The 25,219-nt window shown below is 40.2% G+C and overlaps 1 protein-coding gene across 1 annotated transcript in view; it reads left to right on the forward strand.

Moving 5' to 3' along the window:
• LAMA3 (laminin subunit alpha 3) overlaps nucleotides 1-25,219 on the forward strand; it is a 258,555-nt gene that overhangs the window by 12,852 nt on the left and 220,484 nt on the right. The window contains exon 2 of the mRNA XM_023647570.2: nucleotides 18,138-18,290. Coding sequence (XP_023503338.2) covers nucleotides 18,138-18,290 — 153 coding nt within the window. The remainder of the gene's footprint in view (nucleotides 1-18,137; nucleotides 18,291-25,219) is intronic.

The raw sequence follows: 25,219 nt of genomic DNA on the forward strand, positions 1-25,219 counted from the left end.
TCCAAGGGCCATCAGGTAAGGCTTGCCTAAGGTGAATGGGGTGAGTGGAAGTTTGGGGACTATGGATGCCTGTGAGCCTTGGATTCCTTTTTTGCACAGAGCGCAGTGATCAGATGATTCCTTCACCAGTGGGGGCTCTGTGGCCTGCAGCAGGGGAAGCTAAGAGTGGGACTGTGAAATGAAAAGCTCAGTTCCCTATGCCCTGTGGTTGGCTCTGCGGAGACTAAATATTGCTGACGATTCGTGTACGCAAAAGACATTGGTGGCGAAGATTCTATACAAGGTAGTTTGCATAGTGATATGATGAGAACATAAAAATTCAGACTTTCAAATCTTCTTGTGTGTCTCATCTGTTTCCAAGTGGCTTTCTTATTTCCTTGTGACAGCTGATCATTTACCATTTCTTTAATGTGACATTGAATTTTGAAAGTTTTAACAAGCCAGAAAAATTAATAGGAAGTGTTGAGAGACCTCATTAGGAAAATCTCTTGGTAAGATTGTTATAAATTAGTTCAGTTTTCTTTCTTTTGTTTTATTTTTATCTTTTAAGTCAACTTAGTAAACTTTTTTTTTGAGGAAGATCAGCCCTGAGCTAACATCTGCCACCAATCCTCCTCTTTTTGCTGAGGAAGACTGGCCCTGAGCTAACATCCATGCCCATCTTCCTCTACTTTATATGTGGGACGCCTGCCACAGCATGGCTTGATAAGTGGTGCATAGTTCTACACCTGGGATTTGAACCAGCAAACCCTGGGCCGCTGAAGTGGAACATGTGAGCTTAACTGCTACACCATGGGGCCAGCCCCTAGTAGACTTTTATTTGAATAAAAGTATAGCTGTTGAAGTCACTCTTTCTAATAGAAAGGTTAGACCTGATAAAATCGTCATTCCCTCTCTCTGAGCACCATGTTGCCTTTGAAGTAACTCTTTCCCCGCTACACACCTGGTGTTACGTGCAGCCTCGTTTTTCTTTGATCACTTGCTTTCCTTGGTTGTGAAGTATTGTTTTCCTGTGGCTATTACACATAGCAGCCGTCACTGTAGCTTAGGAGGATTGTCGCTGAAACAAATCACAGTAGAACCATTTGATTAATCATGAGGAAGACGAGGCCAAGGGCCTTCAGAATCATTATAATGTTTGTAACCAACAGTTCTCCATCTTCACTAAAGGTAAAATAAAAAGGGGGGTATAATGTTGCAGCACAAAGGACTGAGCTCAGCTATGGAAAAGAGCTACCCGTGCAAAGTGTGCTGCCCACTGAAATGATTTTTAAAGAGGGGGCGGTGAGAAGTCCCTGTTCGGGTCAAAATCCTGTGTGTGGTCTTTGAGGCGCAACCACAGGCAATTAGAAGGCTTTGACTGGCAGGCCTCACGGGGGAAAGCTGCCCTCCCCACACCAGACTTGGACACAGGGGGTGCATTGCAGTTTTCTGGAGGGAGCTGTAGTCAAGGATTCAGGCGCCCTGGATCAGCCTTGCTGGTGTGCACGTCTGCCTTCTCAGCCCAGGAGCCTCTCCTCAGAGGCTCCAATGGCGGCACTCCCTAGGTGCCTACTGACAATTCCTTATTGGGGTGCTTCGGCTGAGGCACTTTTCTCCACTCTGACTCAGTACGTTTCTACTCCTGCTCCTTCCTTTCTCCTTCCTCCCAACACCCTGGGCCCATAAAAAGACAGGAGTCTTTTGTTTGGGACTCCTTGGCAGTGAGATAGTTCTTCTGTCATCTGACCCTTGCCTGGTGCAGTTCCATGGGGAAAAAAGGAACACTGGGGAGTCAGCCCCTTTCTCTTTTACCTCTTGCCTGCACCCTCACAGTAAGTGAACGAAGTCTTGATTGTTACTATCAGATTGGCTTGTTGTCCTCGTTGACCACCTCAACCTCTGGAAGCTCGACAGGAGCTGGTGGAATGTCTTTTATGGATGATCCCTAATGTAGATTCTTATTAACTCTGGAAGGAACTGCTACTTGCAGACGTGTGTATACACACTCGTGTGTGATAGTCATCTGCTCCTATACTTAACAAAGATTTACTGACATCTTTGTGCCAGGCACAGAGGATGGGGATATAATGGGCTGGGAATATAATTCCGAACAAGGCAGAAAAGGTCACTGCCCGCATGGAGCTAGCATTCTATGGGGATACAGCTACCAATGAGCAGACAAGTCAACAAGTATGGATTATTATTGTGTCTTGGAGAGAATAAACAGGATTTTGTCAGAGAGGTTAGTGAAGGGAAGCTTCTCTAGATCAAGTAGATGGAGAGGCTTTTCTAAGGAGGTGTTGATGGTGCAGAAACCTGAGGGTTAAGAGGAAGCCAGACTCATGAAGAGGCTTGGAAAATGTGTTCCAGGCAGCGGGACCTGCAGGTGCAAGGGCCCTGAGGTGGGAACCTGCTTGATGTGTTCTAGGAACTCAGAGAGCCACACTGCCCTTGTGGTTATGTGTTTTGAATGTTATCCCTGAGTGACATCTCTGTGTCCCTTCTAGACTTTATAAATACTTCATTCTGTTTTTGTATATATTTATACTCTTTCTGGCCCTCAAAAGAATTTAGGCAACTGATAAAATTTTAATAAGATGAAGAAAAGAGAGAATTGAAAGAATGGGAAGATAAAGCAGTAAAGAGTGTAATTATTTTATAAGGAGATTAAAATAATAACAGAGGGAATTGAGAGGGAAAGCTTGGTTTGAGGAATGAATCAGGTCAGGGTCAGACTGTCTCCCTGGGGACAGTAGCTGACTCATTGCAGTTCAATAGTTGATGTTTGAATGCATAAACTCTCAGGGCAGACCTGTTTTCGTAAATCTAGCCTTAGGGATAAAGCTTTAAAGAGGAAGGACTTTGGGTTTCTGGCATTAAATGGGCAGGCCTAAATGTGACCTGGTCTCCCTGGTCAACCGAGTTTGTTGTAAAGCAGGCCACTTACATGCAACCACAGGTACCAAGCGACCCCTTATGGCCAGTGAAATGCCAACACAACATATAGGGAACAAGAGAACAGAGGGAGAAGTGGAAGGAAGAGGAATGTATGGAAACCATTAAAATATGGCTTTTAAAACTTCCGGAAAGAACTTCTTGGGCTCTTTCAAGAAGAAACCAGTGGGTCCTAGAACCCCAAAGTAGATTGTTTGGTGCCATAATTAAAAGCTGGGCTCTAGAATCAGTAGACGTCACTTTGAAAGCATCCTTTCCTAAGGATGTGACCTTGAGTGAGTTATTTAACCTCTCTCAGCCTTGGTTTCATCATCTGTAAAATGGGGCTATAATATCTTTTAGTTCATAAGGTTATTCTGAGGATTACATGAAGTAAACCATATGCACCTGGAACATAGTTAGTGTGTAATAAATGGTAACTCTAATTAAAGGTTGATAGGAAACCTATTTCAGTAAAAAAGTCAAAATAACAAGGCATTGAGAAAAGGGGCCGGATGTGATGGGTGGAGTCGATTAGGAGAGGGAGGCATAGGTGCCTGAGAATCCTCTTTGGAATAGAAAGAAATCACAATGAAGAAGCATGTTGTAGCCAGAAGAATGACCACCACTTTCTTTGTTTCTTCTCTAATTTGGCCATGATGGAAAGATAAGCAAGGAAGATGGGTAGCTGAGAAGTCTCGGAAACTGGTGGGGCTCCATCTAAAGATGGGAAGGCTGAGTTGAGCCTGAGTGGCACTTCTTGGCCACAGCAGGCAAGGGGTCAGAAGTTAGGAGCTAAGAATGGGTTCCTGAGAGGCCTGAGGGATGGAACAAGTAGATTTGCATTAGAATGGAGAAAGCAAATCTAGGTTTAGTTACCCTGTGCTTTCTAATAGCTGAGTTAGTGACACAGGTATCGGTCTGCCATTTCATATTTATTTATTTATTTTTTTATTTTTTATTTATTTATTTTTTCCTTTTTCTCCCCAAAGCCCCCTGGTATAGCTGTATATTCTTCGTTGTGGGTCCTTCTAGTTGTGGTATGTGGGACGCCGCCTCAGTGTGGTTTGGTGAGCAGTGCCATGTCCGCACCCAGGATTCGAACTGACGAAACACTGGGCTGCCTGCAGCGGAGCGCACGAACTTAACCACTCAGCCAGGGGGCCAGCCTCCTCATATTATTTTTTAAAATCTGGAGTTCAGCTTCTGACGTTAAAGATAAAATTACACACACACACGCATTTCTTTCTCTGGAGAGAGAGAGGGTCCGTGTCTGGGATTACCCCTTCTCCCCATCACTAGTTAACTTGTTTATCACTTTCTAGTATATTTCCTTAAGTGAGTAACAAAACAGTTTATGCCATTTCCATTCATTAACAAAACGAACAAATATTCGGTGCCTACCCTGTGCCAGATCCCATTCTAGGTAGTGAACAATAGATGAACTCCCTGCCCTCAGGGCTCTTAACAATCTGGAAAAGATGATAGACAGTAAATAAAGCAAATGATAAGTGATTCCTGCTCAGAAGAAAGAGCATAAGAGGAGAGAAACAGATGGTAGAGGGCAGCACTGCTCTAGATGGAGTTGTTAGGGAAAACCTCTCGGAAAAGGGACTTAAGTCTGGGAGAAACATGAAGCATGTTCCCGGGAGAGGGAGCAGCAGGTGCAAAGGCCCTGAGGGAGGAACATGCTTGGAGTGAATGAGAAACAGGAAAAGGCTCAGTGTGGGTCGAGTGGAGCCAGTGAGGGGAAAGTGGGAGGCTTTTGCTCTAAGCGCATTTGTTTGTTTATCTCCTGATGGGAATGACCCAGCAGAGGAATAAATTGAGATGCAGGAGAATGCGTGTGTTTAGGGGTGTGATTGAAGATGCAAAGTCCTTGAACAGGCAAAAGGGATGGGACTCAGCGTGTGTTTGTATTTAGGGGGCGCTTTGGAGCACAAACAGCTTCTTCATAGCAATGGGAGGCAAGGTGACTGTGTGGGCTCAGATGCAGGGAGGTTTGTGGGTTTGAAAGGTGAGCAAATTCAGTAGATTCATCAAGAGAAGAAAAGAAGGCAGAAGAGGTTGGGGAGTGTGTGAAATAATTTCTAGGAGAGTAAGAGAGGGAATATAGTGAAACATTTTACCAGTAGAGAAAAAACCCCACAATTCTATTGTCTGTGGATCAAGAAGCCAAAAGCATCTTCCTTTGCTTGGTGGGGCAGGTTGCCCAGTGGGAGAACACTCATTTCTCTGGCCCAGGCCACATCCCTGAGGTGTCTTCTCTGCTCCTGGATGGCTCCCCCGCCCCCTGGAGTCCTCCTTCCCTGCCTTCCTGTCTTGGCTCCACCACTTAGGCAGATTGCTCAACGTCTCTGTGCCTCTGTCTCCCTATCTGAAAAAGGGATGATTGTGCTCACCTTATAGATTTGCCATGAAAATGAAGAGTCAGCACATGCCAAGTGCAAGGTGCCATGTCTGGCACATGGATGTTTCCTTTTGTCATCCCTGCCATCAATGCAGCTGCTTCTGTCATGGCTGCTGCAAGATCCATCGCTAGTGGCACACCCCCCACATGCCTGTCACTGTGACCTCCGTGACCCCAGACTGCAGTGGGCAGAAGAATCACCCGGGTGCTTTATAAAAGTTCTGATTCCTGGGGCCGGCCCTGTGGCCAAGTGGTTAAGTTCACACGCTCCGATTTGGCGGCCCAGGGTTTCTCTGGTTCAGATCCTGGGCATGGACATGGCACCACTCGTTAGGCCATGTTCAGGCGGCATCCTACGTACTACAACTAGAAGGACCCACAACTGAAATATGCAACTATATACTAGGGGGATTTGGGGAGAAAAAGCAGAAAGAAAAAAAAGAAAAGAAAATTCTGATTCCTGGCTCCCACCAGAGGTGCTGATTCTGTGGGTCCAGGGCCGGACCCAAGATGTGCATTTTAAGCGAACACCCCAGCAGTTCCAATGGCAGCATGGTCACTTTATGGACAGTGTCTCATTGAATCCTGACAACCGCCACGTAAGATTTGCACTGTTAGCCCGTTTTAACAAAGAGAACACAGAGCTCAAGGGAGGCCAAATAATTTCGAAGCTGTAACTGGTAGAGGCAGGATTTGAACCTCCATCGTTCTGCTCCCCAGTGCATCTCTTTGAACCTAGTTAAAAGAAAAAACCTCCAGTATTTGGCTTCAAGGGACACAATTTTTTTTTTTTTTTGAGGAAGATTAGCCCTGAGCTAACATCTGCTGCCAATCCTCCTCTTTTTGCTGAGGAAGACTGGCTCTGAGCTAACATCCATGCCCATCTTCCTCTACTTTATATGTGGGATGCCTGCCACAGCATGGCTTGCCAAGCAGTGCGTAGATCTGCACCCAGGATCCAAACTGGTGAACCCTGGGCCACGGAAGTGAAACATGAGAACTTAACCACTGTGCCACCGGGCTGGCCCCTGAAGGGACACAACTTTTGAGTAATAGGTATAAATTTTGCAGACATTGTCTTATCTGCCTTTTTAAAAAACATACTTGGAACCAACCTTGAGCTTATTTTTTTATAGATGCTTCAAATCCCTACCTCCAGGAACCTCGCACAGCACAGATGCGACACTCCACCTCCTGGGGGGGTGAAATCTGTGTGAGGGCCACAGAGCTGGGCGCTCTCCCATGATACATGATCCCCCTTCACCCCACCAAGTGCAGACTTACAGATCTTCAGTAAATTTACAGAATGCTTGTCGTAATCGGTGGTAACCACATTGATGTGCTTTTGTGCCTCTCAGAAGGGAGAATGCTCTGAACAAGGTCTTTTTAAAGGAGCAATCCCAAGTTTGGAATGGGTGTATTCCAGAATGTTCTCCACATCGGGGCTCCAGCTGGCTTGGGTTTGGGCACTTGAGACATTGCCTTTAAGACCCATAACCTCAGGAACCTTTGTGAGTGATGGCAAGGAGTAGGTTCATGGCAGCACAAATGTGGTGATATGTAATGGGGCTGTTGATGGATGAGTATGGTTAAATGCTCATCTTGCCGGGTTTTCTGTGCCTGCCATAAGGACGTGCATCTGAGCTTCTGTCAGGCAGGGTTCTCTCCTGAGCTGGGTCTCTTTCCACACATCTGGTCGTAGGCAGCTGTTTGGAAAATCATGTACTTGCTCTTCCAGTGTAACCTCACACTCCATCCAAGTCTAAAACAGGGCTCTTTGATGTAGCTTGCAGAGCAGCTAGGCCAGGATGGAAAGTGTTCTGGGCTGTGAGTAACGTCACCAGACCCACGCACAGGTCCTGGTTTCTGCATGTCCTGGCTGTGAGGTTTGAGGCGAGGCATTTCACCTCTTTAAGTCTTTGCTTCTTCATCTTTAAGCTTTGAATACTTTGTTAGACACCTCAGAGTGTTGTGAAGATCAAGCAAAATGAAGCGTGGTGTGCCTCTCCTGGGCTCCCACATTCTCGTGCTATCTTGGTCCCAGCACTTTTTGGTAATACATGATGTTTGAGTTACTTCTCTCCCACTGCGTATCTTTAGGGCCCAACTCTTAGTGTTTATTTTTACCTCAGCATCCAACGTGGTACTCTACGTATTGTAGGCAATTTGGAAAAGTTGAATAAATGAATGAATGTGCAAACAATAAAAGCAAAGTTATGTTAGGAAACAGTGCTATAATCAACCTCTAGTTTCTTAGAACACTACAGTGTTCATATTGTGAGTTCAGTTGCAAAGTATACATGAGAGGCTTTTAGTTAAGGAGAATCGTCAAAAATGTTTGTAACTAGGAGAGACTGTTTTTTTCCACCCTTCTGAAAAAGTCTAGGTCACTCCATGGGCCTCTGGGCAAACATTGGCTTATCTTCCAGGGCCCTCCAACCTTGGAACTCAACTCGGTTTACTTGTTTGTTTGAACGGTCCTGTCCCCTTTCCCTCTAGCCCCTTCTATTACATTTGCTATTTCCTGTATGACTAGGCTGATATTAGCCTTGACAGAATTCAGAGTGTGAGTCCCTTGTCCTGTTCATCTTTCAGTCTCCTCATCTCTGTCTGGAACAGTCTCTGGTACAGGGTATATTATCAGTACAGGTTTGTTGCATGGATGAATGAATAATTAAACACAAGGCTGTAAGAATCCTCCTTATTCTCTCTCTGTCCCCTCTTCTCTGACTTCTATCAGGTTTTGTCCTGCTTTTATTTATTTATGATTATTTTAAAAATATTGGACCTCAGGTGCAGAGTTGGATTATGGATTATTCATAACCCTCAGTTTACGATATACTTTCACCATTGGTCCTTGCATGCTCTGCTTTAATGTATATATGGATGGATGGATTTTAAATAGTGTGACAGCATCCATAAACTTGCTACCAAAGCCAAAAATAGGGCCTTGATAACTTAGGTTTAGCCACGTGCTTTCCCACCTCCCATCCCTCTGTCTCCCACAATCTGGGGTAACCATCATCCTGAATCCTTTATTAATTTTTCCTTTTTATATAGTTTTTATTATATCTGTATATCCCTAAAAAGTAAGTGCTTTTCATTTTGGCTACTCTTACCTTTATAAAAAGTACATCATGCTTTTTTTTCACTTAATGTGATATTGCTAAGATTTATTCATGTTGTTTCACATTGTTGTATATATTCATTTATTCATTATTGTTCATATATTCATTCGTTGTGTGAATATACACTGTTGATTCATTCACGCTCCTCTGGCTGGACAGTTAGTTTATTTACAAGATTTTGTTCTTGTGAACAGTGCTGCTATGAATATTCTTGAACACAATGCCATGAGATTTGTGCAAGAGTTTCTTTTTGGGTTATGAGCTTGAGAGTAGAACTGCTGGGTCATAGAAATGTGAATTTCTGATTTTAGGAGGTAATGCCAAAACAATTTCCAAAGCTTTTTCACCAATTCATACTCCTACCATATCCTTTTCCATACTTGTTATCCTCAAACTTTAAATTTGGGCCTGTTGAGTGGTACAGCACTGTGGTCTGCCCTGATCACTAATGATGGTGCTGGCGAACATTTCCTCGAATGTTTATTGCCATATGTGTTTCCTCTTCATAAAATGCCTATTTCTACTTTTGCCCATTTTTCTATTAAACTATTTATATTTTCCTTGTTGATTTGTAGGAGTTCGATATACATTTCTAATGAGAATTCTTTGTTCAGTTATTGATTCTTGTGTAACACACTACCTCAAAACCTAGTGGCTTAAGACAGCACAAATTATTTTTTTTTTCTCACAGTTCTGTGGGTGGGCTGGGCTCAGCTGGGTGGTTCTTCTGTTCCACGTGATGTCACTTGGGGTAACTCACTTAGCTGCATTCAGCTGCTGGCTCAGATGGACTGGACAATCCAGAAGGCTTCACCAACGTGACAGGCTCTTCCACATGTCCCATCCAGTTGGTTAGCTTGGGCTTTCTCACAGAGTGGTGATTTGGGGGTAGTTGGCTTCTTACTTAGAGACTGGCTTCCAAGAGGAAGGAAGCAGAATCTGCCAGTACTCTTAAGGCTTGTGCTTGAAAATCCCAGCATGACACTTTTGCCACAACAAAGGAAATAATAAAGTTAGTCTGGATTCAAGGGGAGACAATAGCCTCCAGGGTGAATAGCCTCTTGGTGGTGAAGTGGCAGACACAGAGGGAAAGAAGGAATTGATGGCAACCATCGTTGGAGACTATCTACCACTTGTGTATTGTGAATATCCTTCAGTTTGTAACTTTTCACTTCCTTATGATGCCATGGATGACCTGACATTCTTAATTTTAATATAGTCAGATTTATATATCTCTTCTTTATAATTAGATGCTTTCTGAATCTGGCTTAAGAAAGCTGTCCTTGGGGCTGGTCCCATAGCCTAATGGTTAAGTTCAGCACACTCCACTTCAGTAAACTGGGTTTGCAGGTTCGGATCCCAGGCATGGACCTCCACCACTTGCCAGCCATGCTGCCGCAGTGACCCACATATACGGTGGAGGAAAATTGGCACAGATGTTAGCTCAGGGCTAATCTTCCTCAAGCCAAAAAAAAAAGAAGAAGAAGATTGGCAACAGATATTAGCTCAGGGATAATCTTCCTCAGCAAAAAAGAAAAAAAAGAAAGCTGTCCTTGCTCTAAGTTCTAAAAGGTATTCACCTTTATTTTCCACTAAGAGATTTAAAAGTTTTATTTTTGACATTTAAATCATTAATTCATCTGAAGTTGATTTTTGTTTGTGTTTTGAATAGGAATCTGATTTTATTATTATTTTCCATTGCATATAGAATAGCCTTCCTTTTTGTACTGATCTGATGTAACACCTTTATAATATACTAAGGTTTCCAAAATGCCTGGGTCTGTTTTGGGGCTTGCTTTTCTGTCTCATAGGTCTGTTTGTCTCATCTTGCTCTGTGTTAATTATAATAGCTTCCTAATAAGCCCTGATACCTTGAAAGGCAATTTTCCTCCTCCTTGATCCACTTCTTCAGCAATGTCTGGGACTTTCTTGGTCCTTCACTATTGTAAATTTTAGAAATATCTTATTGTGTTCCAAGAGAATCCCTTTTGAGATTTGTATTGGAATTGTATTGACGTTATACATCAGTTTGGGGGAGAATTGACAAACTTTTTATAGTATCTTCCTATCCAAGAAAATGATATCTCTCCATTTATTAATTTAGGTTTTTTAAATTCCCTTACTAAAGTTTAAAATTTTTATTTGTTAAATTTCTTTTGAGATATTTGATGTTCTCTGATACTGTTGTAAGTGGTGTTTTCCCTGTAATTACATTTTCTAGTTGTTTACTGCTATTGAACAGAAATGCAGTGACTTGTGTATATTTATCTTATATTCAGCCACCTTGATAAACTCTCCTAGTGGTTCCAAAATTTTTTTCAGTAGATTCATTTGAGGTTTTATGAAAAAATTTTATCATCTAAAAATGATAGCCATTTATTTCCTCTATTTTAAATGTCCTGCCTCTGTTTTTTGTCCTGCTTTTGAAAAATCCTTCTTATTCTTACCTCTTGCCCAGTTTTCACTTTCAATTCTTGTTTAAAACAGCAAGTTGAATCAGAAGTGGCTGAGACAGAGTGGAAGCCTTTTTCTTTTGGTATCCATATAGGGCAGTAGAGTTAGTGTAAGTATCTATTGGAAAATGTGGCTACAGAAAAATGAGTGTAGCCTCTCTCTGTGATATTCATCGGAAGGAAAGGGCTGCCTCAGTGATCTGAATCTCAGAAGGCCTATGGATTCTTTTATCCTCTGCTCTAAAATTCTATTTTGAAAATTGTTATCAGTTATTGCATTTTTTAGAAAGCAGCATTAGATTGTCTTCTCTTTAAGCCTTGCTTCTTAGGGCCAAGGCCCAACCTTCCAAGATTGGCCATGGCCTTGGTCTGCCTGAGAAGATTCTTCAACCCTGAGTCTCCTCATGCATGTAGCTTTTCCATATAAATTTAAATCTCTGTGAAGTCTCAGAAAAATGATTTGGAAGGCTGGATAGAGTTTTTAACATTTAAAAAAAGTCATCCTTCTGATTTTTTTTCACTTCTAAATTTACAGTCTGATTTTCTTCAGACTACTATTGAATTCTTCTTGAGTTTTCACTTAAATTGATGTGCTGTAAATATGACATTTGAGATGTAGGGTAAAATTCACTGAAACTTCAAGAAGCAAATAAATTAAAGAGAAGGAATATTTTAATCAAAATATTTGAATAAAAAATTCTCATCCTGACCATTTAAGAATAACTTAAAGAAGCCCCACTCCCTAATATTAATTTTTAAATTAGTTTTTAAATATATTATTAGTTTTATAGAATAAATTTTCTTTCTTTTTATTTTTCAAGGAGAAAGTATGTTATGCTTTTGCTTGTTATTATTTAACTTAAGTTTGTAGAATCTTTGTTAGAACTTATTTTATATGGCAAAAAAGTATCACCTAAACTTAGCTAATACACATAGTTAATCTAGAAAAACCATCATCTCTGGCATTGTTGGTTTGATAAGTTATGTCTGTAGACTCTTTGTTGTCAAGGTTTTTCCAATGACATATGTAGAAATAAACAGAAGATGTTACTCCCTAAGCAAAGTCCACTTGTGGAATTCATCTTTAACTTACATCTATTATATTAATCAACCTTCCAAATGTCAGTGTTGGCACTAACTTGGATAACTGTGATGCTCTCTTGCCTGTACAATTATCATTTTCCAAATGTGTACATTCAAATTATTTATTATTCACACTCAAAATTCAGATTTTAGTGATTAGTCTTTGATCACATAATTAGTAGGTGTTAAATGATATAACAGTTTTATTTGGGGCAGCAGTAGAACTCACATATCAGCAGAAATGATGAGGTGATTCTAAGTGAAAGAGGCCTTGGAACCGTAGCTTTTAGGCTTTTGTGAAGACTGCCTTTAAGACTAATTACAGGAAATAATGTATGTTACTGAGTTTCCACGATGTCTAATAAACCAGAGTTGTAACTGGTAGATGGAGGAAGAGAGTTACGGGGTAGTGGTTGACATGTTATCTCTGAGGCCCTGGGCTTAGGTCCTGGATCTACTCTTTACCAATTGTGTGATTCTTGGGAAAATTACTTAACCTCTCTGCTCCATTTCCTCAACTGTAAAATAGAGGTGATAATAATCTTAGGGTGCGAATATGAAGTGCATGATGCCCAGTGCATAGTAGGTGCTCTATAAATGTTAACTTTTGTTACTATTATTATTATTTTACAGTTGAGAATAACTATAACAATACAAAAAACATCATCTTCATTTCTCAAATCTACACTATGGAGATGGAGATAAATGTACGTTGTAAGTGTCCACACCCTTGGAAGAGATTTTCTTCCAACCTGGTGTAACTCTTCTAAATTTTGAGAAGTAATGATTCAGTTCCCTCACCAAATAATTAAACTGGTAAATGTTTTCTAGGGAAAAAAATGGGAAAAATAAAGATCATTGAAGGGAAAATACCCATAAATGTTTAGTTGTCCTTGCTAAATAGTTATTAATTATGCTCCTTGTTATAATAACAAAATTTTATAGAAAGAAACCAAAATGTTTTTGAAAAATTGCCGATGGGCTCATCCTTTATCGGGCTTCTGTGATGTGCTAGGCAGTGTGCTGGACTGAAGTGGTGTAGTGAAGGGCAGGACACTGTGGTCTCTCACCTCATGAGCTGATGGGGCTGCATACCCCAAGGTGCTGCTTCTGAGTTATGTAAATATCTTTATATAACGTCAAGAGACAGAGTTGTACATAAACATATTACCACATAAGAAAGAAGCCCAAGTTACATACTAGATGAAAACATTTGGTCACACATTTGGTTAGACATCAGGATCGAATTTTTCTTTGAACATTTAAGAATTAACTTCCAAGATGCTCCCTAGGGCAGAGCTCGCCTTTTGTCACTGTACATTTCAGTGGAGACTGTGGGTGTAAGTTTTCTTCTTTGTCCCCCTCTACGGGATGGTTGTGCTCCAAGAAAATTTGAGAGCAGTGTAGTTCAGTATGTCAAGTCCACCACTGAGTAAGCATGATCTTTTGACTCAGTTAAAATATACTCAATATATAAGAAAGGACTGCCTTCAGCTTTTTACATGGTAATGGCTATAAAATTCTTAATTGTGGAAACAAAACAAAACAAAACAAAAAAACAGAATCTGCCTTCCAAAAAAGAGTAAATCAATGAGAAGTTAGAAATGATGATCACCCCAGGTAAAAGTGGACTCCCATTTACCTACTGAATTAACAACTAACTTCTTACTCTGGTGTCCACAGCCCAGCCACATCTCCCCCATTTACCTTTCAAGTCTTGTCTTTCATTACTTGTGCTGTTGTTAAACTGCACCAGCTGACCTCTGTGCCTTTGCTCATGCTGGTTCCTCTACCTGGAACACCTTCCCTGTAGGCTTCTCACTGCCACTTACTAAAGTTCTATCCATCCACACAGGCAACGGAAATTCCGCCTCTTCCACCCTGCCTCTCCTGAGCCCATAGAGTATATATTTTTTTTACTTGCTCTTTGTCTTTATTATATACCATCTTATTTTACTAAAAAAATTTGTGCATTATATTCTGTACTGTGGGATGTTAGTATTACTAAGCTTTCTTTTTATTTGTATTCTCCTTGATTTTGTTTAGCTGTATCATTTTATTTCCACTTTTTTTTATTACAGTAACATTGCATTATAACATTATATAGCTTTCAGTATAACATTATATAGCTTTCAGATGTACATTGTAATATATTTCGAATTCTGTGTAGATGACATCATGTTCACCGCCCAAAAACTAATTACAGTCCATCACCAGACATATGAGCCTAATCACCCCTTTTGCCCTCCCCCCTCCCCCCTTCCCCTATTGTAACCACCAATACAATCTCTGTTGCTATGTGTTTGTTTGTCATTGTTTTTATCTTCTACTTATGAGTAAGGTCATATGGTATTTGACTTTCTCCCTCTGACTTATTTCTCTTAGCATAATACCTTCAAGGTCCATCCATGTTGTCACAAGTGGCCGGATTTCATCATTTCTTAGGGCTGAGTAGTATTCCATTATGTACATATACCACATCTTCTTTATCCATTCGTCCCTTGATGGGCACCTAAGTTGCTTCCAAGTCTTGGCCATTGTGAATAATGCTGCAATGAACATAGGGGTGCATGTATCTTTATGCACTTGTGTTTTCAAGTTCTTTGGGTAAATACCCAGCAGTGGACTAGCTGGATCATATTGTAGATCTATTCTTAATTTTCTGAGGATACTCCATACCACTTTCCATAGTGGCTGCACCAGTTTGCACTCCCACCAGCAGTGTACAAGGATTCCCTTCTCTCCACATACTCTCCAACACTTGTTGTCTCCTGTCTTGTTAATTCTGATGGGAGTGAGGTGATATCTCATTGTAGTTTTGATTTGCATTTCCCCGATAGCTAATGATGTTGAACATCTTTTCATATGCCTATTGGCCATCCGTATATCTTCTTTGGAGAAATTTCTGTTCAGATCCTTTGCCCATTTTTTAATTGGGTTGTTGAGATGTATGAGTTCTTTGTATATTTTGGATATTAATCTCTTATCTGATATATGGTTTGCAAATATCTTCTCCCAATTATTAGGTTGTTTTTTCATTTTGTTGATGATTTCCTTTGCTGTGCAGAAGGTTTTTAGGTTGATATAGTCCCATTTATTCATTTTTTCTTTTGTTTCCCTTGCCCGGTCAGACATGGTACTTGAAAATATGCAGCTAAGACCAATGTCAAAGAGCGTACTGCTTACATTTTCTTCTAGAAGTTTCATGGTTTCAGGTCTTACATTCAAGTCTTTAATCCATTTTGAGTTGATTTTTGTGCATGGTGTAAGATAATGTCTACTTTCATTCTTTTGCATGTGGCTGTCTAGTTTTCCCAACTCCATTTATTGAAGAGACTCTCCTTTCTCCCTTGTATGCTCTTGGCTACCTTGTTGAATACTAGCTGTCCATAAATGTGTGGGTTTATTTCTGGGCTCTCCGTTCTGTTCCATTGGTCTGTGTGTCTGTTTCTGTGCCAGTACCATGCTGTTTTGGTTACTATGAATTTGTAGTATATTTTGAAATCAGGGGGTGTGATACCTCCAGCTTTGTTCTTTTTTCTCAGGAATCCTTTGGCTATTTGGGGTCTTTTGCTGTTCCATATAAATTTTAGGATTCTTTGTTCTATTTCTGTGAAAAATGTTGTTGGAACTTTGATAGGGATTGCATTGAATCTATAGATTGCTTTAGGAGGTGTGGACGTTTTAACAATGTTAATTCTTCCAATCCAAGAGCACAGAATATCTTTCCATTTCTTTGTGTCTTCTCCGATTTCTTTCAACAATGTTTTATACATTTTGGTGTACAGGTCTTTCACCTCTTTGGTTAAGTTTATTCCTAGATATTTTACTCCTTTTGTTGCAATTGTAAATGGGATTGTATTCTTAATTTCTCTTTCTGCTACTTCGTTGTTCGTGTATAGAAACCCAACCGATTTTTGTACGTTGATTTTGTATCCTGCGATTTGACTGTATTCATTTATTATTTCTAAAAGTTTTTTAGTGGATTATTTAGGGTTTTCTATATATAAAATCATGTCATCTGCAAAGAGTGACAGTTTCACTTCTTCTTTTCCAGTATGGATCCATTTTATTTCTTTTTCTTGCCTGATTGGTCTGGCTAGGACTTCCAATACTAAGTAAGAGTGATGAAAGTGGGCATCCTTGTCTGGTTCCTCTTCTTAAAGGGGTAGCTTTCAGTTTTTCTCCATTGAGAATGATATTTGCTGTAGGTTTGTCATATATAGCCCTTATTACGTTGAGGTATTTTTCTTCTATACCCATTATATTTAGAGTTTTTATCATAAATGGATGCTGTATCTTGTCAAATTCTTTCTCTGCATCTATTGAGATGATCATGTGATTTTTACTCTTCATTTTGTTAATGTGATGTATCACGTTGATAGATTTGCAGATGTTGAGCCATCCCTGCATCCCTGGAATGAAACCCACTTGACCATGATGTATGATCTTTTTAATGTATTGTTGTATTCGATTTGCTAGTATTTTGTTGTGAATTTTTGCATCGATGTTCATCAGTGATATTGGCCTTTAATTTTCTTTTTTTGTTTTGTCCTTGTCTGGTTTTGGTATCAGGATAATGTTGGCTTCATAGAATGAGTTAGGAAGCTTCCCCTCCTCTTCAATTTTTTGGAAGAGTTTGAGAAGGATGGATATTAAGTCTTCTTTGAATATTTGGTAGAATTCACCAGGAAAGCCATTTGGTCCTGGACTTTTATTTTTTGGGAGGTTTTTGATGGCTGTTTCAATCTCCTTGTTAGTGATTGTTCTATTCAAATTCTTTACTTCTTCTTGGTCCAGTTTTGGAAGGTTGTATGTTTCTGAGAATTTATCCATTTCTTCTAGATTATCCAATTTATTGGTGTATAGCTTTTCATAGTATTCTCTTATTACCTTTTGTATTTCTGAGGTGTCCATTGTAATCTCTCCTCTTTCATTTCTGATTTTATTTATTTGAGTCTTCTTTCTTTTTCTCTTGGTGAGTCTAGCTAAGGGTTTATCGATTTTGTTTATCTTTTCAAAGAACCAGCTTTTGGTTTCATTAATTTTTTCTATTTTTTTTTAGTCTCTATTTCATTTATTTCTGCTCTGATTTTTTATTTTTATTTTTTTTGAGGAAGATTAGCCCTGAGCTAACATCTGCTGCCAATCCTCCTCTTTTTGTTGAGGAAGACTGGCCCTGAGCTCACATCCATGCCCATCTTCCTCTACTTTATATGTGGGATGCCTACCACAGCATGGCTTGCAAAGCGGTGCCATGTACTCACCCTGGATCCAAACCGGTGAATCCCAGGCCACCAAAGCGGCACATGCACACTTAACCGCTAAGCCGCTGGGCCGGCCCGTCTTCTCTGATTTTTATTATTTCCTTCCTTCTGCTGATTTGGGCTTTGTTCTTCTTTTTCCAGTACCTTTAGATGTGCTGTTAGGTTGTTTATTTGGGATTTTTCTTCTTTATTGAGGTAGGCCTGAATTGCTATAAACTTCCCTCTTAGAACCACTTTTGCTGTGTCCCATAGATTTTGGCATGTCGTATTTTCAGTTTCATTTGTCTCCAGGAATTTTTTGATTTCTCCTTTGATTTATTCATTGACCCAATCGCTGTTCAGTAGCATTTTGTTTAATTTCCACATTTTTGTGTGAGCCCATGGAATATTTACCGCCTTAAACCCAGCACTCTATACTCTTGCCATAGCCCACTTCCCTTATGATTATTTGTATACCTAGCACCTCCAAGAGGACTGTGGGCAGGGATCCTCTTTCTATCCCAGTGCCTGACACAGAACTCGCACAAAGTAGGATGTAAAATGTAAAAAGGATTTGCTGAAGGAACACATCTTTGCATCCCAAGTACAACAGGCTCTTCTTAAAGTCTCAAACAGGTCAAGAAAAACATAGATGTAAAAGATGGAAGATAAATAGAATCTATATTCAAGAAATGCCATAAATAGAGGTATAAACAAGTGATAATGATTTAAGATTAAGTGAAAAAGAGAAAGCCTTACTGCTGTCTTTGGAATACTTTATGGTGCGTTTCACCAGCTGACATCTCTAAGCTGTATAAAGCAGTCTTTGTTTTGGTTACCTCCTTTACTAAATTGATGAGAAAAAGTTACTTGAAAATAAAAAAAGAACTTTTTTTTGCAGGGCCAGTTCTGTGACTATTGCAATTCCGAGGACCCCAGGAGAGCACATCCAATCACCAATGCAATTGATGGATCCGAACGTTGGTGGCAAAGCCCCCCTCTCTCCTCAGGCACACGGTACAACAAAGTCAATGTCACCTTGGATCTAGGGCAGGTAAGTTATGCTTTCCACTGGAATGAGGAAAGTCAGTTTGGATCATTGTTTTTGTGGTTATTTCTGATATAATAATAATTATTTAAAAAAACAAAGTCCAGTTTTAATTCACTAATTATTGTGAAGCCTGTTACATTAATATTTGCATCTCTCAACACCCAGTACTGTGCCTGTCACAGTGCAGACACCTCTACCTGTCTATTAAAAGAGTTAAAAAATGATTGTAGGGCCAGCCCAGTGGTGTAATGGTTGAGTTCGCGGGCTCCACTTCAGCGGCTCAGGGCTCATGGATTTTGATCCCTGGCAGGGACCTGCACACACCGCTCATCAAGCCTTGCTGTGGCAGCATCCCACATACAAAGTAGAGGAAGATTGGCACAAATGTTAGCTCAGGGACATTCTTCTTCACCAAAAAAAAAAAACCCCAAAGTTCTAACTAGTTTCATAGGAAAAACATTTTTTATTATTATTTTTGATTGTGTTAAAGTAGACATAACATAAAATTTACCATCTTAGCCATTTTTAAGTGTGCAGTTCAAAGTGTTGTCATTCACAGTATTGTGTAGCCAATCTCCAGAACTCTTTTTCATTTGCAAAACTGGCACTCTGTACTCATTAAACACTAACTCCTCATCTGCTCTTTCCCTAGTCCATGGCAACCACCATTCTATCTTTGTCTCTATGAATTTGTCATCTCTAGGTACCTCATATAAGTAGAATCATGAAATATTTGTCCTTTTGTGATTGGCTTATTTCACTTAGCATAATGTCTTTAAAGTTCATCCATGTTGTAGAATATGTCAGAATTTTCTTCCTTTTTAAGGCTGAATAATATACCGTTGTATGTATATATCACATTTTGTTTATCTATTCATCCATCAATGGACACGTGGGTTGTTTCTACCTTTTGGCTATTGTGAATAATGCAGCTACAAACATGGGTGTGGTGAAGATATTTTTATAGCATTCTCTTCCTGGAAATCCTGACTCTGTGAACACTGACTACCATAGTTTTTGGCCTTATTTGGCCAGCTGGCCCACAAGCTACCCTGACTTCAGGCCTATCTCTATGTGGTAGGTTAAGATGGCCCCCAGGATGCCTTCCCCCTGGTATACATGCCCAGTGTAATCTTCTCTCCTTTGAGTGTGGGTAATACCATGAATATGATGGGTGTCACTCCCACAATAAGGTGGCATTATATGACAAAGATAAAGGGATTTTGCAGATGTGTTTAAGGTTCCAAGTCAGGGACCTTAAAGGTCCCTTTGATCAAAAGGAGGTTATCCCTGGGAACGTGTCTGAATTAGTGGAGCTCTTAAACGGGACTGGGCCCTCCTTGAAGGAAGAGATTGGAATCATGAGAAATTTTCCTGCTGACATTGAAGGGGAAAACTGCCATGTTGCAAATTGCCTGTGGAGACAGCCACATGACAAAGATATAAAAGTAGGTTCTAAAAGCTGACAGCAGCCCTAGCCAACAGCCAGCAAAAAAGCAGGAATCTCAGTCCTACAACCACAAGGAAGCAGATTCTGCCAACAATGATTGCAAACTTGGAAGCAGGTCTTTCCAGGCATCTGGTGGACACCTTGATTGCAGCCTTGACCCTGAGCAGAGAACCCGATCACACCATGCTCAGACTCTTGACCTACAGAACTGCAAGATAATAAATGTTGTTTTAAACCACTAAATTTGTAGTAATTTGTTAAGCAGTAATAGAAAGCTAATGCATCTTCTTCTTTACTCTTTCAGAGCAGAGAGTGCCTCCCATCTGTTTGACCCTATTCCTTCAACAAATGTTGATTGAGTACCTTCTATGTGCCAAGCCCTGTTCTAGGCATTTGGGATACACAAAGGAACAAAAGAGAGGGGCATTCCTTCCCTTGTGGCACTTATATTCCAGTGCAGGAGATAGCAAACAAAAATATACGTAATAAATAAGTAAATATAATATGTTAGAATTGACAAGAGCTATGAAAAAATTAAAAAGTATATCAAGGTAAAAGGCTCACTAGTGCCAGGGACGAGGGCAGTTTGCAGTTTAATTGGGATGGTCAGGAGAGGGCTTATTGAGCAAAGATTTGAGCAGGTGAAGGTGTTAGTCATGCAGATATCTGACACCCAGACAAAGGAAACAACCCTGCAAAGCCCCTAAGGTGGGAGCTTCCCTGGAAAGTACAAGGGGCAGCATGGAGGCCACAGTGGCTGGAGCAGAGTAAGGGAGGGGGAAGTGGTGAGAGAAGAGGTCAGAGAGAGAACAGCAAGGACCAAATCACGTAGGCTCCCATTGGCCATGATAAGGACTTTGGCATTTAAGTGAAATGAGAGCCATTACCGAGTTTCAAGCAGAGGAATGACATGATCTAATTTATGTTTAAAAAGGATTTCCTTGCCTGTTCTGTTGAGGATTATCAGGGGGCAAGGGTAGAAGCCAGTTAGGAGACTCTCACAATAATCCACAAGAAAGATGCCAGTGGTGGCAATGGAAGTGTGTGGTTAGATTCCAGATATATTTTGAAGCTAGAGCTGCCACGATTTCCTAATGGATTGAATGTGGAGTGTGAGAAAAGAGAAGATTCATGGAAAATTCTCAAGACTTTTAGTCTGAACAACTAGAACTATTGTTAACAGAGATGTTGGAGACTGTGGGAAGAGCAGGCTTGGAGGAGATTATGGGAGGAATTATTTTGGATGTGCTTAAGATTGAATACTGTCTGGACATCCAAGTGGAGATGTGGACTAGACACTTAGAAATATGAGTCTGGAAAGCTGTCTGGGCTGGAGACAGACGTTTGTTGTGGGTTTCTTCAGAATTTATCCTATTTAGGATCTCTCACTTTCTTGAATCTGTAGGTTTATAGCTTTCACCAACTTTGGGAAGTTTTTAACCTTTCTTTCTTCCTTCCTCCTTACTTTTCCTCTTCCTTCCTCCCCTCTTTCCTATCTTCCTTCCTTCTTCCTCCTTCCTTCCTTTTCCAGTTTTGTTGAGGTATAATTGACAAATAAAATTGTATATAGTTAAAATGTCCAACATCATTACTTGTCACACACATACTTTGTGAAATGATTACAACGATGAGGTTCATTAACATATTCATCACCTCCACATAGTTACTTTTTTTGTGTGAGTGTGTGGTGAGAATGTTTAAGGTCTGCTCTCTTAGTAAATTTCAAGTATGTAATGCATTATTATTAGCTATAGTCACCATGCTGTACCTTAAATCCTCAGAACTTATTCATTTTATAACCGAGGACTTGTACCCTTTGACTAGCATCTCCCCATTTCTCCCACTCCTCAGCCCCTGCTAACCACCATTCTACTCTCTGTTTCTGTAGGTTCAACTTGTTTTTAGATTCCACATGTGAATGAGATCATACATTATTTTTCTTTCTCTGTCTAGCTTAGTTTACTTAGCATAATGTCCCCAAGGTTCACCCACGTTGTATTAAATGGCAGGATTTCAGTCATTATTTCTTTGAATACTTTTTAAGCCCCTCTCTCTTCTCTCCTTTTGGGATTCTGATGATATGAATGTTAGATTTTTTATTATTATTCCACGAGTCTCTGAGACTCTGTTCATTTACTTTTTTCAGTTGATTTTCTCTCTGTTTTTCATGTTAGATGATTGTATTGTTCTATCTTCAAATTCACTGATTTTGGGGGCTGGCTCAGTAGTGTAGTGGTTAAGTTCATACACTCCACTTCAGCGGCCCAGGGCTCGTAGGTTTGGATCCTGGATGAAGACCTATACACTGCTTGTGAAGCCATGCTGTGACAGCATCATCCCACATACAAAATAGAGGAATATTGGCACAGATGTTGGCTCAGGACCAATCTTCTTCACCCTCCCCCCAAAAGTAATAAATTCCCTGATTATTTTCTCTTGTAAGATTTTTATTTTAGTTACTTTATTTTTCAGTTCTGTAATTTCCATTTGGTTCTTTTTTGTATCTTCTATTTCTTGGCTGAGGTTTTGTATATTTTTATTTACTTCAAGAGTATTTGAACTTACTCATTGAAGTATTTTTATGACTGCTGCTTTAAAGTTTTTGTTAGATAATTCTATCATCTGTTTCATCATCTAATGTTGGAGTCTGTTCTCTTTTCCATTCAACTTGTTATTTTTCCCTGGTTTTTGGTGTGATGAATGATTTTCAGTTGCATTCTGGACATTTTAGATGTTATATTTAGAGACTCTGGATCCTATTTAAATCTATCTTAGCAGACAGTCACCCTGTTTAGGTTTAATGTGTAGGTCCTGGCCTGCTTTTGTGGGCTGTGGTTCCAATGGCAATTTAGTTTTCAGAGGTGATACACACTATTCTAGTCTGCTTTGTTCATCTAGTGCCTGGGGCTGTGGCTTGGTCCCTATTAGTGCTGCCTGTGGGAGCAGAATGAACTTCTCCTGACCCATGATACTTGGTAGGGGTTGAGACACACTGGGCCTTCATGGCAGAGAATCCTTTCCCAGCCCACTATCCAAAACTGCGTTGTGCAAGTGGAGCTCCTGCTGAAATAGACATTTGGAAATTGATGGCATATAGATGGTGTTAGAATATGAGACTGGATGAGATTGAGAAGAGAGAGGATCAAGGACTGAGGCCTGGGGCTCTCCAACTTTAGAAAGTGAGGAAAAAGAAAAGGAGCCAGTAAAGAAGACTGGTATGGAGTGACAAATGGGAGGAGGACAGCAGGAGAGTGTGTGTCCTAAAAGCCAGATGAAGAAAGTATACAAAAAGGAGGGAGACTTGGGGCCGGCCCCGTGGCCGAGTGGTTAAGTTCGCGTGCTCCGCTGCAGGCGGCCCAGTGTTTCGTCAGTTCGAATCCTGGGTGCAGACACGGCACTGCTCATCAAACCACGCTGAGGCGGCGTCCCACATGCCACAACTAGAAGGACCCACAACTAAGAATATACAACTATGTACCGGAGGGCTTTGGGGAGAAAAAAGGAAAAAAATAAAATCTTAAAAAAAAAAAAAAGGAAGGAGACTTACAACTCTATAATACAGAAACAAGGAGCCCAATTTTCAAAAATGGACAAAGGACCTGAATAGACAATTCTCCAAAGAAGATACATAAATGGCCAATAAGCACGTGAAAAAATGTTCACTATCACTAGCCCAGGGAAATGTAAATTATAATCACAGTGAGGTACCACTGCATACCCAGTTGGATGGCTATAATCAAAAAGATAGATAATTATAAGTACAGGTGAGGTGTGGAGAAATTGGAACCCTAATCCATTGCTAGTGGGGATATATAATGGTGTAGCTGCTTTGGAAAACAATTTGATAGTTCCTCAAAAAGTTAAACACAGAGTTACCATATGACCCAGCAGTTCCACTCCTAGTTATATACCCAGGAAAAATGAAAACATATGTCCACAGAAAAGCTTATTAATGAATGTTCACTGTAGCATTATTCATAATAGCCAAAAAGTGGAAATAATTCAAATTTCCATCAGCCGATGAATAAAAAAACCAAATACGGCATATCCATGCAATAGAATATTATTCAACAATAAAAAGGAATGAATTTCTGATGAATGATGAACATCGAAAACATTATGCTACATGAAAGAAGCCAGACACAAAAGACCATGCGTCATGTGATTCCATGTATATGAAATGTCGAGATAGGCAAATCTATTGAGAAAGAATGGTAGCTTAGTGCTTGCCTAGGGCTGGATGTTTCGGAGGGAACTGGGGCGTGACTACCTGCAGGTATGGGTTGTTGCAGAGAAGGAGATGAAAAATATGATTTATTGGACAACTCCGAATATAGCAAAAACTTTAGGATTGTACATTTTAGATGGGTGAATTGTATGGTATGTGAATTATATCTCAATCGAATTGTTAAAAAAAAACTCATGGAAAGTATGTCTCAAGAAAAACAAAGGAGAGAGAAAACAACTGTGTCAAGTAACGTAGGACTGATAACGACCAATAATGTATCATTGCAGGTGGGGAGGTCACTGGTAACTTTTTGAGACAGGATTGAAAAGCTGACTGTAGGGAGATTGAGAGAGAATGTGAGAGGAATTGAAACTTCTAATTTGAAATCTAATTTGAAGGGTTTTGCTGCAACGGGGAGAAGAGAAATGGGGGAAGAGTTGTTGAAAAGTCAGGTATAGAGAAGATTGATTGATTCATTCATTCATTCATGATAGGAGAGAGAGCAACAAGCTTGTGAGCAGATGGTAATATGAACAGGAGGGAGAAGACTGCTGCTGCTATTATGTGAATATGCTGGGTGCTGTCAATACTAACACTAATAATAATAGGACTAATACTAATGTTCACACTAATCTTTCTGCTGGCTACAGCTGTGCACAGAGTACAGTTCATGTAAGAATACTGCCTGAAAGCAATAAAAAAGGGAACTGCATCCCACAGACTGGAAATCGCATGATGCTGAGGCTTCTTCACGCAATTGTGTGCTCTTCATCGTGGCTGGGGATAGTTCGGTGACAGAAGGGCTCTCCACTTCTTCAGCCCATAGATTGTGTTAAATTAGTCTCTCCTAAGAATACTTCCACTGTCACTTTGCATCTGACTTAATTCAGGGGCATCCTTCATGGTTTGAAAGACTCTGTAACCCAGTTTCAACTATGAATTAGTCTTATCCCTCTAAGAGCTCACCTCTAGCGTTAATTCAGTAGAAATTTTGCCTGTAATGACCAGGATATACCTATTGTGCCATTTATTTAACTGAGGATTTCTGTGGTTAGTTGGGAATTTTAACCTATCAAAATGATGTCTCCTGCGCATACCAGTGCCTGCTGGACTTATTCCCTTAAAGCTATTTTTTAAAAACCTACCTTTTAAAAACACCCTTTTGATGTACTGAAGAATCCCTAATTAAGACAGCTGAATTTAAAAAACACCAGCATTGGAGCAATTTAGTAATTTGCCGGTTGCTGACAGACA

Source organism: Equus caballus, chromosome 8 (assembly GCF_041296265.1).
Source record: "Equus caballus isolate H_3958 breed thoroughbred chromosome 8, TB-T2T, whole genome shotgun sequence".
In the NCBI taxonomy this organism is placed as follows: Eukaryota; Metazoa; Chordata; class Mammalia; order Perissodactyla; family Equidae; genus Equus; species Equus caballus.